Below are 13,397 nucleotides of genomic sequence, written 5' to 3' on the forward strand. Positions count from 1 at the left end.
TTTTTTCAATCTTTATATTGCCTTGGAAATATAATATAAGTGGTTTGGAAATTCAAGGATATACGTGGAAATAGTTTCACAAGATCTGACATTTTTCGAAGTAACAAGAATCAGAAAGTCTTTTTGGAAAACTGTCTTTACACCTTCGATTCCTCAATCCACCCATTATTTCATGGTCTGAATGAGATAGTTATTCCTCTACTATCCTGATCGAAGGCTGATATCATTGAAATCCTGACTCCAAAGAAATTTATGCCTTAGCTGAGCCAGAGAGTCTTCCACATTTCCTCTATATCTGTGTATGCATCCAGGAATGTCTTGAGAGGATTCTATTTTACGTATATTGAGAAAAGTCCCAGAGAAGGCAAATAACGTACTTTTTGATATAAACATATACTTTTTAAGAGTCTTTATTTTTACACCTGATGGCTCAGGAATCAAAGCAAAAGCTAAGCATCCCTTAGACTGGGAGTATGATGTGCTAATTAGATTGCTGTCTAATGACACTTTTGATAAAATAGCTGTGAAAAATCATTAATTTTATGCTTTAAAATGCTGTGTGATTTTGTCTCTGTTACGCATCTGAAGATCACATTACACCTTGCCTCCTCTTTAGCAAGTTTTGTGACAGCTAATGGGCAAAGTTCTGAACTCTCTCCTGAGTTAAGAAGGCAAGATACAATGCAGAGAATATTTGGGGCAGAATTTAAATCATACTTTGTATGATACTAACATGCTGGATACATGTCATTATACATTTGTCCAAATTCATTAGAATGGACAGCACCAAGAATGGACCCTAACGTAAACTATGGACTTTTGATGATTATCAATGGGTCAATGGAGGTTTATCAATCGTAATAAATGTAACACTCTGATGAGGGATACTGATAAAGGGAAAGGCTATGGATGTGTGTGTGTGTGTGTGTGTGTGTGTGAGAGAGAGAGAGAGAGAGAGAAAGAGAGAGAGAGAGAGAGGAAGTACACAGAAAAATCTCTGTACTTTCCTCTCAATTTTGCTGTGAACCTAAAACTGCTCTAAAAGAAGGCCAGAAAAAAAAAAAGAGAAGAAGAAGAAGAAGAAGAAGAAGAAGAAGAAGAAGAAAGAAGAAGAAAGAAGAAGAAAGAAGAAGAAAGAAGAAGAAGAAGGCCAGAGCCTTTGTGGCCATAGAACACCAATCATCTTCAAGTGGATCGTAGGCCAAAGGCATTTTGGAAGAGTGGAGGCATATCTGATATAGAAAGAAAATTGATACTTTAAAAGTTGGGATGAAAGAAAATGCTGCCATCCTTTTACTTAGACTTGTAACCAGACTCTTGAAAAGACCCACCTGAGGCATGAAGTGGGGTTCTTTTGGTTACATTGTCTTTCACAAAGATGGATGCGCCCTGGTTGATAAGTGCTTCCACACATTCTGTGTGTCCCTTAAAGGCAGCCAGGTCCAGAGCCGTGCGGCCTTTCTCATCCCTGATGTCCAGGTCCACCAGCGACTGCAGGAGGACTTCCACGGCTTGATGGTGCCCATTGTAGGCCTGAAAGAAGAAACCAATGAGTCAAATGCTCGCTTACCTCAAATCCCACAACAGCCCACATGAGGGCTGAGCCTCCAAGATCAATCTAATAATCTAATACAGACCAACAGTGGATGAATTAATAGAATCTTCTATCTTAGGGATGCCTGGGTGGCTCAGCAGTTGAGCATCTGACTTCAGCTCAGCCGGTGATCCTGGGGTCTCGGGATTGAGTCCATTTTCAGACTCCCTGTGAGGAGCCTATTTCTCCCTCTTCTCCCTATTTCTGTCTCTCTGTGTCTCTCATGAATAAATAAATAAAATCTTTATGAAATAAAAAGGAATCTTCTATCTATCAGTCCAGTCCTGAACATACTGACACAATCAGAATATTTGGGGGGAGACTTTTCTGTTAAACACAGAAGGAAAAAAAATCACTAAAAACAAAGTGAACTTGGTAATTCATCAGAAGCCTACAGACCTGTTACAGTCCAATATTTTAATTTCTAAGCATGGGACCCTGGGCAAGTTTCTTAATTTCATTTGGAGTTTGTTTTCTCATCTATATATAACGAGAACGGTAAAAGCCGCCTCCCAGGAAAGATAAAAAGAGATAAATTCACACAGGCTTTCTATAATATCTTGCACACAATTGATGCTTCCTCCTTTCTCCTTTACTTCTCCCGTTGATTATCATGAAAACATAGACACAATTATGGAAATATATTCCATGTACCAGCACCAAGTTCAGGCCTCGCGTGAGGCCCTATGCTATGTTAGGTTAAGAGGCTTCATGCTACTAAAGCACAACATTGAAAGCCTGAGAGATCTTTTTCTTTAAGTCTGTAAGGTTAAAAAAAAATGTATATGCACACACAAGGTAAAGGACATTGGAAATAAAAGGGAGGAGGGATAAGGATAGGAGGGGGGACTTCATGGGGGAGGAGGAGGGAGTTAAGGAGATATAGGAAAAACCTGCCCCAGAGCACTCAGCAGCCAGGGTCCCCTCCTTGTCAGCTGCATTTTTTATTTTCCCACCACACTGATTCCTCAAGGCACAACATATTTGGAAGAAAGCTTAGCACAGACAAAAGATCAATCTCCAATACATAAAACGCTCTTACAAACCACTTTAAAACTTAGGAAAATGTACAAAAGGCATGAAAAGACAGCTCACAGAAAAAGAAACATGAAAGGCCAATGAACATATGGAGAAAATATGTAAATTTTTAAGGTACTATTTCTCAACTACCAGATTGACAACGATTAAGTTTGGTCATGTCTCATATTAGTTAAGACATGGTGAGAAAAGCACATGAGTGGCTCAGTCGGTTAAGCAGCTGCCTTTGGCTCAGGTCATGATCCCAGGGTCCTGGGATCGAGCCCCCTCCCCAGGCAATCTGCTCTGTGGGGAATCTGCTTCTGCCTCCCCTGCTCATTCTCTCTCTCTCTCTGTCTCAAAAAAAAAAAAAAAAAAAAAAAAGACATGGTGAAAAAAGCAATCTATGCCCTGTTGCTGTATGACATGCAAACATGTGACATTTGTGGAGACTGGCTTGACAAAATCTATCAAAAACTTTTTGAAAAATTAAGCTTCAGACAGTATGTATAACATGACCTCATTTATATAAAAAGGAAATATATTCAGATATATACCTATCTATATCTGTGTATATTTCTATATCCAAAACTTTAGAAAAATACAAAAGAAACTTAAAAGGGAAAAAAAAAAGAAACTTAAAAGGGTAGAGGTAGCTACCACTAGAAATGGAATATAAAATAATGAGTATATGGACTTATTTCATCTTACCTTTTTACCTTTTTAAAAATCATTTGAATTTTTTCCCTAAGTATATGTTAATGATACCAAAAACTACACATAAAAAGACCCATAGAATTTAAGAGTACTGATAGGAATTGCTTTAATACTCTCTCTTTACATTATTTTTGTGAATGATTATGGTTATGATGTATTAAACATATATTACATATAAGATGCAGTATAATAATTCACATGCTGATGAATCTCAAATTTATATCCCGTTGCTAACTTCTCTTTTTTACTTTTAGACTTGTAGATTCAACTGCCTATTGATATTTCCACTTGAAAATATGCATTTCAAGCTTAACACATTCCAAAACAAATTATTTTTAATAAAGATTTTATTTATTTATTTGAGAGAGAGAGAGAGAAGGCACAAGCAGGAGGGAAGAGGCAAAGGGAGAAGCAGACTCCCCCACTGAGCAGGGAGCCTGATGTGGGGCTCCATCCCAGGACCCCGGGATCACGACCTGACACAAAGGCAGACACCTAACTGACTGAGCCACCCAGGGGTCTCCCAAACCAAATTCTGAATTTCCTTCCCCAGACTTGCTCCATCTGCAGCCTCCTCCATCAGAGTAAGTGGCAATGCTATACTTCGAGTCACTCAGACCCAAAACTTCAGAGTCACCTTTATCTCTCCTCTCAAGGCCAGGGCTGGAGCTGTGTGCAAGGGCTCTGGGACACTAGGGAAATGGGTGCTGAAAGGTAGTGCCTCTCTCCCCCTCCCAGCTGTGCCATGCCCTGGGACAGGGATGTGTCTGCTGAGGGGAAAGGATCCCTTTTGCTAACCACACAGGCGTCATAGGTTCTCTGGCAGGAAAACACCTAACCTCACATCCCTGTTCTAATTCAGACAGAAGTGCAGTGTGGCTAGTAGCAGCCCTCAATGCACCATCATTTCTACTCTTTCTTTAAAATATATCCAGAATCTACACAGTTCTCACCATAGCGCCATCCTCTTGCCAAGATATGGCAAGAGCTTTCCTTTCCATCCTTGCCCCGCTGCAATCTGTTACTGACACAGCCTCCAGATGAAACCTCTTAAAACCCAAGTTGGACATATCAGTCTTTGATGAAAACTAGTCAATGGCTTCTTCCTTCTTTGATAATTAAAATCCAAGGCTCTTAGGATGAGGTATCCTTCTACTCTGATCAATATACCTCTTCACTCACTCTGTTCAACCACACTAACTGCCACCTTCCCCCCTGCCCCCCACCCCATGGTTAAATACATGCATTTCCTCCTCTGGGCTATTGCATCTGTACTTACTTTCTTTTTAAAAGTTTATTTTTTTTAGTAATTGCTACACCCAAGGTGAGGCTCAAACTCACGACTCCAAGACCAAGAGTCACTTCTCCCTCTGACTGAGCCAGCCAGGAGCCCCTACATCTGTATTTTCTATTTCTTCTGAAAAGCTCTTCCCCCTGAGGGCCACGTGGCTCTCCTGGTACTTCTGCTTCAAATATCCTTATCTGGAGGCTTTCCAGAGCCAAAATGCAGCCCTCCACACTCCACCTCAGCATACTACCAGACTCTCTCCACCGCACTTACCCTGCTTCATTTTATCTGTATAGCACTTATTACCACTTGATATCTATTACTTATCTGTTGTCTTGTTTATTATCTGTGGTTGAAGGCATTTCAAGTGTATTGTTCACTGCTGTAATCCTAAATCATGCCTGGTGCATAATTGACACTCAATGACTATTTGATGAATAAATGGATTAATATAATGGCTGTTATAATCATTTATTACTATTAGCAGTGGAAATATATTTTTTAAATAGCAGCTATTTACCTATGCAAACAATCTTTTTATTGATGAAAAAACAAAACAAGCAACAATTAATTTGTCACCAAGATCACTTAGTTATTGAGGGGCCAAATTAGAATTTGAAACCCAGAATCTGCAATGTCTTATACTTTTTTTCCAGTGACTCCACTTAATTGACTTTTAAACAAGATACTTTTGTCTCTACAGGTAATGGCATGAAAAAGTTGAATAACAAATGTTGAATTAAAAACCTAGACACCCCCCTCTCTAGAAGGCTTAACACAGAGATACAGTGACTTGATCAGAATTATGAGGCAAGAAGGTACACACTCAGGCTAACTTCTAGACTATTGTTCTTTTACTATACAAACTGCCTTTCTTGAGACAGGAAAATAAATTCCTACATGTCCACCTCTCTGACCTGTACTTGCTGTGTGAACCATATTTGCATAAGATTGTAAGCCTTCAGTCTGACCAGGATTTTGAAGCAATAACTAAATTTATTGAGCCCTTGCTGTGTGTCAGGCAGTACTAGACATGTAGAACCTCATTTAATGGCCATGACAACCCATCATTTGGATGCTACTGTTATCCCTGTTTTACTGAGCGGGACACAGAAAGGCAGAGACATTACCCAGCCTTTCCATGGTCATTCAGCATTAGATGGTGGAGGTGACATTCAAAGACCAATTGGACCCTTGAGCCTGAACAGTGGGCTTTTCATGAGCTCCTACGGAAAGGGTGCAAAAATACCAAAAGGAACATGATTCTTTACCTCTTGATTATAGGAAATGTTAAACTTGTACAAAGAGAAGAGGAGAGTGTAATGAATTCCTATATACCTACCACCCAGTTTCAGCTATTATCAACTGGCCATAGGTAATTTTAAGCCAACTTGGGAGGACCTATCCTCCTATAAAAAGTTGTGGTACTAGGAGTGTCTACATCAGGGTATAAACCAGCCTATCCTACTTTATTGTGGGCTTATCTGTGACTTATTTGAAAATTGACTTTTCATAAAACTTCTCATTTTAAAGTATAATGGTAGCTACTGCTTCAGCTTATGTGTAAATCCTGACTTCCCACCAAAGGGAAATGAATTCTTTATAGATAATAGCAGGGCCTAGATGTCATTTGCAAATGTTGGTTTCTTCAGTGCCAGTTACTATTATCACAAAGATAATAAACATTTTAATTTCCATCAATATGCTTTAGCCTAGGAAAATAGAATTGGCAACTTGTAAATGGCATGTGTATCTACAAAATATGATGGCTAACATATTTAGATTTAATAAAGAGAAGACACAGGAGAAAGAGAAATGTACATAGGAAGCAAGCCAATGTGAAGGAATCAGCTCTGTTCAGAAGAGCAGAGTCACATTAAGGCACTTAAGTTAGGTGCTAAACTTATCCCCATAATTTCTCCTTTAATCCTCACCACAAACAATTAATCCATCAACCTATGTTAAATTTGGAGGCCTAATATTAAAAAAAAAAAAAGATGGAGTGACACTGCTGGCAATTAGGAAAGCTTCAGAATTCCAACCCATGCTTTCTTCTCTATCAGGCACTTTAAATTCTCTTAAAGACAGAATGGTTGAAAGGCCAGATTTACCCACAGAACTCCTTTCATTTCTTTCCCTAGTCTAGCTTGAATTTTAGCATGCAAAAGCATTACCCCACAGAATTGAAGACACAAAACTATGTACACTCAACTTTAAGGGCAATTTAAGGGTAACAGTAAGGGTAACTTTGATTAGACAAGAACTTTCACTTATTTCCACACTTTAGAGCTTAACTCTAGAAACAAATGACCATGTGATATGGAATTCTATTTTAGGGTTAAATGCATGATTCTGCCTTTGAGCAGGTATATGGTTCTTGGAGTATACAAAAAAGTATACAATAAAGCTTTAAACTCTTTGAAGGAGGCACAGGTAGTCAGGAAAGGAGACTTTTCTCATGTCAGCAGTACATGAGGAAAATTGCCCTATTACTCTATTTCCTTCCCAAACCAGGTATTTAGTAGTTTCACCAATGATTTTTGAAATAAGTTATCTCCTAAATGAGGAGGCAATCACACAAAAGAACAAATATGCTTGTTCAAAAAGCACGAAGTAGTTTGGCTTTCAATAGACAACCCAATTAAAACCTTCACTAGAGGTAGCAATCATACATTTTAAATTTGATTTTTGAAAAATCTTTATTAAAAATATTTCATTAGGTAATTTAAGTATGTCTTAAACACAATTAATTCCTTTGGACTTTTTAGATAGGGACTTAGGGCAATCAGGAGAAAAAATTTGGGATCGCAATAGAATCCACAAAACAATGGGTCCATCTGGAAATCTTGACAGCTGGAGCCTTTCATTTGCATAGGCTTGTTCCTTGATTTAATTTTTTCAAGTGGATGAAATGTTTATGAAATTCACTGGGTTGATAACCCTAGAGACTTGAATCATTCAGCCAGGAAATAGTAACTCAAGGCAGGTCAGGTTTTTTTGTGGCAGTCAAGGTTTGGGGGCATCTGGGTCTATTTCATTGCTAGAATGCATTCATAGAAGAAATAATGTGCCTTGGGTTTTTATCAGGTTAATTGCCACCAAGACCCCTGGAGAGAAGGATGGGCATATTTATAGGGTTCTTGAAGCAAATAATAATTTTTTAAAAGGTGTTATCATTTAGAGGGCAAGAATAATATAGTTTTAGAATTAACCCACTACTATCACCCTGGTCAAAGTTATCGTCATCACCATCGTCATCACTTCCTGGTTGTCTTGCTTCTCTTATTGTTCCCTTACAATGCAAACTCCACACAGAAGCTAAAGTGATCCTTTTCAAATAAGCCACATCATATCATCTGTCTCTTCAAATTCCTCCTAATGGTTTTCTGATTTGCTCAGAGTAAAAGTTGAAGTTCTTACAATGGAGTACAAGGCCCTGCCCTGACTCCCTGCATCGTCCACATGTCAGACCTTGCCCCCTACCATTCTCCCTTCCCTACTCTGCTATTCGGGGACCATGATGAGCACGCCCTTACCCCAGGAACTCTGCACTTCTTCCCAGCACACTCTTCTGTCAGCTATCAACATGGCCAGCTCTTAAGGTCTTTGTTCAAACATAAGATTCTAGGCTATGTAAAGTAGAGACTCATCTGGCACCTCAGTGTTGTCTTGCTGAGCCCATTTGGAGCATGTGCAGCATTTCTTGCCATTTGTCATGTTATATTTTTACTTGCCTATTTCTCTCCTAGACTAGAAACTCCACAAGGACAGAAGCTGTTCTGTCCACAAGGACAGAAGTTTTGTTCACTGCCACCTCTCCTGCTGCCGGAACATGTGCTTAGCACACACCCAGTTAGCATAGGTCAGATGAAAGAACGATACGTTAGCAGTAGTGAGGATGAAGCTGTGCCAGCCATGGCTCTAACCACTCCACGTGCATGAACTCATGTCAACCCCACAATGGCCCTGTGATAGAGGTACTGCTATTCTCATATTATGGGTGAGGAAACTGAGACACAAGAGGTTAGGTATTTGGCTAAGATCAGACAAAGAAAAAAAAAGCCAATTAAATAAATTTATAAGTTAGGAAGGGCTTGGGGGTCTTTAACTCGCTCTTTTTAATTTACAAGTGGGAAAACCATGACTAGATGAGTTGTTAATGGGAGGACTGGTGACTGGGACCTCCTTTCTGGGTGTACTTCCTATGTGCCTGCAGAACTGCCAATGCCCAGTTCTCTCCAATAATGACATGCTACCCTGTCTTTACATGACCACAAACTCATAGATCTTAGCAGAGCAACTGGCACACAGTAAGCACTCAACAATAATTTGGGGTGAAAAAAAGAATGAAAGATGACAGAACTTGGGGAAGCAAAGGAAGTCTCTTCTCAGGTTACTAGCAGATGTGGCAATGCAACCAACCCCTCTTACAAAGGGCATGAGAATTCTAGCTGAGATAACCCCAAATAGTCCTCCCTAGGGGCAGCTAATGCTGTTTGCGAACGCACAGCCTTGGTGCAGTAGATGGTTGGGCAGAGATTCTAGGGAGCAACCTTTAGAGCAACCTGTAATAAGAGCCAAGAGGCATGAAGTTTTATGCATGCAAATTCCCACTATTCATCTACCTTTCCCACTCTAAATCCATCTCCAGAACAGAGACTGATGAACATTTAAGCCTAATTTCACTAGACTCAAAATGTGTGTGTGTCAGTGGGTGTGTAGTGATGTGTTGGCGGCTGTGGCAGATTGTGGTGAGAAGGATCAGCAGATGTGCTGGCAAGTATGGGGGGAGACTAGCAATGAATCAGGGGCTGCATGCACTGTGATCAGTTCATCCCAGTCCTTATGAGATGGTTCGTACCCTCACCTTGTGTGCCATCAATAAAACATTCCCCTCTGTTCTACAAAATCCCCATCCCATTTTTTCATCAAAATGACACTGAGGGGATCCCTGGGTGGCGCAGCGGTTTGGCGCCTGCCTTTGGCCCAGGGCGCGATCCTGGAGACCCGGGATCGAATCCCACATCAGGCTCCCGGCGCATGGAGCCTGCTTCTCCCTCTGCCTGTGTCTCTGCCTCTCTCTTTCTCTCTGTATGACTATCATTAATAAATAAAATTAAAAAAAAATTTAAAAATGACACTGAGGAAGTGCTATACTAAGTGAACGTCCTAACAGTTACACTTAGAGACCCAGCCCCTTTAACTCTTTTTAGTATTATTTTTAGTATCAGCTACCAGGTACATCCTAACACCAACACCATGGCTGTGGACTGAGGCCTCACATTGCAGCAGCACCTTCTACACGTGAGCTGCTATTGCTGGGTATGGCTGCTTGTCCAAGAGGCTCCTGGGAAGAGCTGTTGATCACCAGCTGCCAGAGCCAAGTGGCATGAGGCATGAGGTAGAGTGGTGGGTGAATTTTCTGGCTCGGTCACCCCCTTGGAGAGTTTGGGGATCCTCACCCTGTGCTGTTGCATTTCCCTTCAATGGGGGTATGGAGAGGAAGCTTCAGTGGTGACAGAATAAGTCTTCCTCCCTGCTCTGAGATCTCAGCCAGTACAAGAATCAGAGCCTCATACCTTCTCCGAGATCCTGATTTCAAGTGTGCGGAGAAAAAGCAGAGTTGCAATTATGCATGTGCTCATCTTTCTCTCACAAGTTTGTGTTTAAATATCTAACAAATTTTTAATTGTGGTATTTGATTTACTTTTTGGTAGGCTGTATACTCCTGTATTGTTGGCTATAATCAAATATTTAAAACCAAAATGTTTTCTTCAAATTTCTTCAATTTATAAAAATTTAACTACTGGATGGTAATAATTTTAAAGATTGTTAAAAAGTATAATAATCATTTATCAAGTACACTATGGTAAAGGCATTAAGAAAATTATCTCTTCCTTTGCCCCCATTTTACAGGTGGGGAAACTGAGGCCTCGCTGAGGTAAGTATGTGTCTGAGGTCACCAGTGGGGAAGTTAGGATTGGAATTTGAGTCAGTCTTTCTGTAACTTGTGCCTTTATCCATGTCCTGTTATCATTATTAGTATTATTGTGCTACTATGCTTTCATTTTAAGAGCAGCCCAATTCCAGGAACACTTAGGTTCTTTTTGTAATCGGGGAAGCCACCCACAGCACCTCACTTACAGCTAAGTGGAGCGGACTCTTGGTAGCACCGGAGTCAGAGTCTTCAAAACCATTGTTGGTTCTTTCTAAAAGCTGTGAAGACAAAAAGGAAAAAATAGTACATGAGTAAAATTTGCAGAGGGAATCCTCCTTTATGAAAACTGATGTTGACATAAACGCAAAAGAGGCTTCAGAAATGTAACAAATAATGCAACTTGGCAATATAAGAAACCTGGTACGGCATATCTGAAACAAATAAGAACTTGGACTTAGCCTGTCTGAAACCAGATACTCTAGCTGAATATTTCAACTTCTATATCATCTCAGCATTTGCTGATGAAAAAAAGGCTTTCATACTTGAAAGATGCTCAGCTTCACCAATCCAGGAAAATAATTCATGTTTAATCCACTTTTCACCCAGTAATAATGAAAAATTATAATACCCAATATTTATTCCATTATCAAATGTGCATTTACTTGAGATAGTGTTGAAAAAGACATACAAGGCTCCTTTTCTCATGGCGCTGACATTCTAGGGAGGGAAATCATAGACAAACAAATAAATATAGAAATAAGAAAATATCTGCTAATGACATATACTATAATGAAAATAAAATAGGGTGATGTGATATGAGATGACTAGGAAGTTACCTAACAGCTGATGATCAGGGAAGTCTTCCCCAAGGAAGGAAAATTAAAGTAAGACCTAAATAAGAAGAATTAAACCAAGTAAAAGTGCAGCAAGAGAGTATCCTGGAGGAGGAGGTCATGAAGAAGGGAGTGCAAATGCATCAAGGGGCTACAAATATGGTGACTTGAAGGAACAGAAAGGATAGTGTGACCAGGATATGATGTTGGTGAGGGTATCAGGAAAAAGACATTCTCATTGACTCTTGGTGGAAACAAATTGTTAAAGCCTTTCTGGATAATCTGTGCACACCTGTGACCCTAGGAATCAATTCATAATAAATAATTAGACAAGTGTATGATGATGCATGTACAAAGATAATTCTTCAATGAATATTTGATGAATGATTACCAATATGCCTAGACATTGAAGGTTCAATAATAAATAAAATATTAAAATATCCATTTTCTTGGGAAGAGGGTAGGCAATAAAAGAAAGAAATTAAGCAGTTAGTTAGAAAATGGTATGTGCTATGGAGAAAAGTAAAACCAAGAAGGAGGGTTCAGAGGACCAGAGAGGAAGTCAGTTTGCAACTTAAATAGGGTGATCAGGGAAGGTCTTACTGGCTGAGAAAGATCTTGAAGGTAATGAGAGAGCCTTATAGACATCTGGGGGAAGAGCATTCCAAGCAGAAGGGCCAGCATCCTCCAAGTCCCTCTGGAATAGGTGTCCTTAAGGACATCCAGGATGCTGGAACAGAGTGAGCAAGGACAAGAATGACAGGAAAGGAGATCAAAGAGATGGTGGTAGTGGGGGTAGGAGTGTCATCAAGAGGCTTTTGGGTTATTATAAGATTTTTGACTTTTCATCCTGAAATGGAATTTCACTGGAGTGTTTTAAGCATAGAATGACATGTTCCAACTTTTAGACTCTAGGGAGGGCACAGAGAGAACCTGGGGCAATAGTTCTAGAGAGAAACAACAGTGGCTTAAACCAGCAGAGAGTAGTGGGGATGAAGAGAGGTAGTTGGACTGTAGATATTTTTGGAGGTAGAATCAACAGGATTTCTGATGGATTGATTGAACATGAATCTAAGAGAAAGAGAGAAGAAGGATGACTCCTAGGATTTTGTCCTATACAAACGGAAGGGTGGCAGTTCGATGAACTGAGATGGAAAAGACCAAAGGTGAAATATACCTAGTGGGAAAGAATGAAAGTTGGTTTTGGAAATGTTAAGTTTGAGATGTTTTTGAAGTGTCCAAAAGTGCCTGTTAATCAAGCAGCTGTTGGGTACAGGTATTTAAAGCCACAAGACTGGATAAGATGAACAAGAGAGTAAAGTAAACAGAGATGAGAGATGAGCAGAAAGTTGGAGAGATGAGGGGGAGCCAGCAGGAAGACAGACTGAGAAGATGAACTAGAAGGAACACCAGGAAGTGTGAGGTCTGGAAACCAAGTGAAGAAAATGTTCCAAAGAGATAATGAGTAACCATGTCATAGTCCTGATAGGTCAAGTAAAATGAACCCTGAGAATTGATCACTGGGTTTGGCAACACGAGGCAATTAGTGACTCTGTGAAGAGCAGTTTATCAGAACATTGTTTATATGAAAAAAATAGAAAAATAAATAGCAACAGAGATGAGTTAAATAAACTGAAGTGAGACAAGGATTTCTGGGGAAAAAGTGGAGTAGGACGTTTTGAAGCTCACCTCATCCTACAAATACAGCTAAATAACACCAACATCAGCATAAATAACCCAGAAAACAATCCAAAGATTGGCAGCACAGACTCTCCACAGCTATGCATAGAGAGGAGGGCACATCATAGTGGGTACAAAAGGTAGAAATGTAGTTGGGAGCTAAATGGACCCGCAGGACTGTAGGAGGGAGGGAGGAACAATGGGGGCACAGAGGAGGGAGAGAAACAGACCATTACACCACGCATCCCAGGCACAGGAACCCACACAGGGAAGACAAATCCCTGTAACATTTGGCTTTGAAAATCAGAGGGGCCTAATTTTGTGAGTTCT

General features: G+C 40.0%; 1 protein-coding gene across 5 annotated transcripts in view; it reads right to left on the minus strand.

Annotated features, from left to right (window-relative positions):
• ANKRD44 (ankyrin repeat domain 44) overlaps window positions 1–13,397 on the minus strand; it is a 367,287-nt gene that overhangs the window by 86,638 nt on the left and 267,252 nt on the right. For all 5 annotated transcript variants that reach the window (XM_041737073.1, XM_041737070.1, XM_041737071.1 and 2 more), the window contains 2 exons: window positions 10,761–10,832; window positions 1,332–1,533 (listed from right to left, as the gene is read on the minus strand). In XM_041737073.1, the coding sequence (XP_041593007.1) occupies window positions 1,332–1,533; window positions 10,761–10,832 (274 nt within the window). The remainder of the gene's footprint in view (window positions 1–1,331; window positions 1,534–10,760; window positions 10,833–13,397) is intronic.

This window comes from Vulpes lagopus, chromosome 22, assembly GCF_018345385.1.
Source record: "Vulpes lagopus strain Blue_001 chromosome 22, ASM1834538v1, whole genome shotgun sequence".
NCBI classification, from domain to species: domain Eukaryota; kingdom Metazoa; phylum Chordata; class Mammalia; order Carnivora; family Canidae; genus Vulpes; species Vulpes lagopus.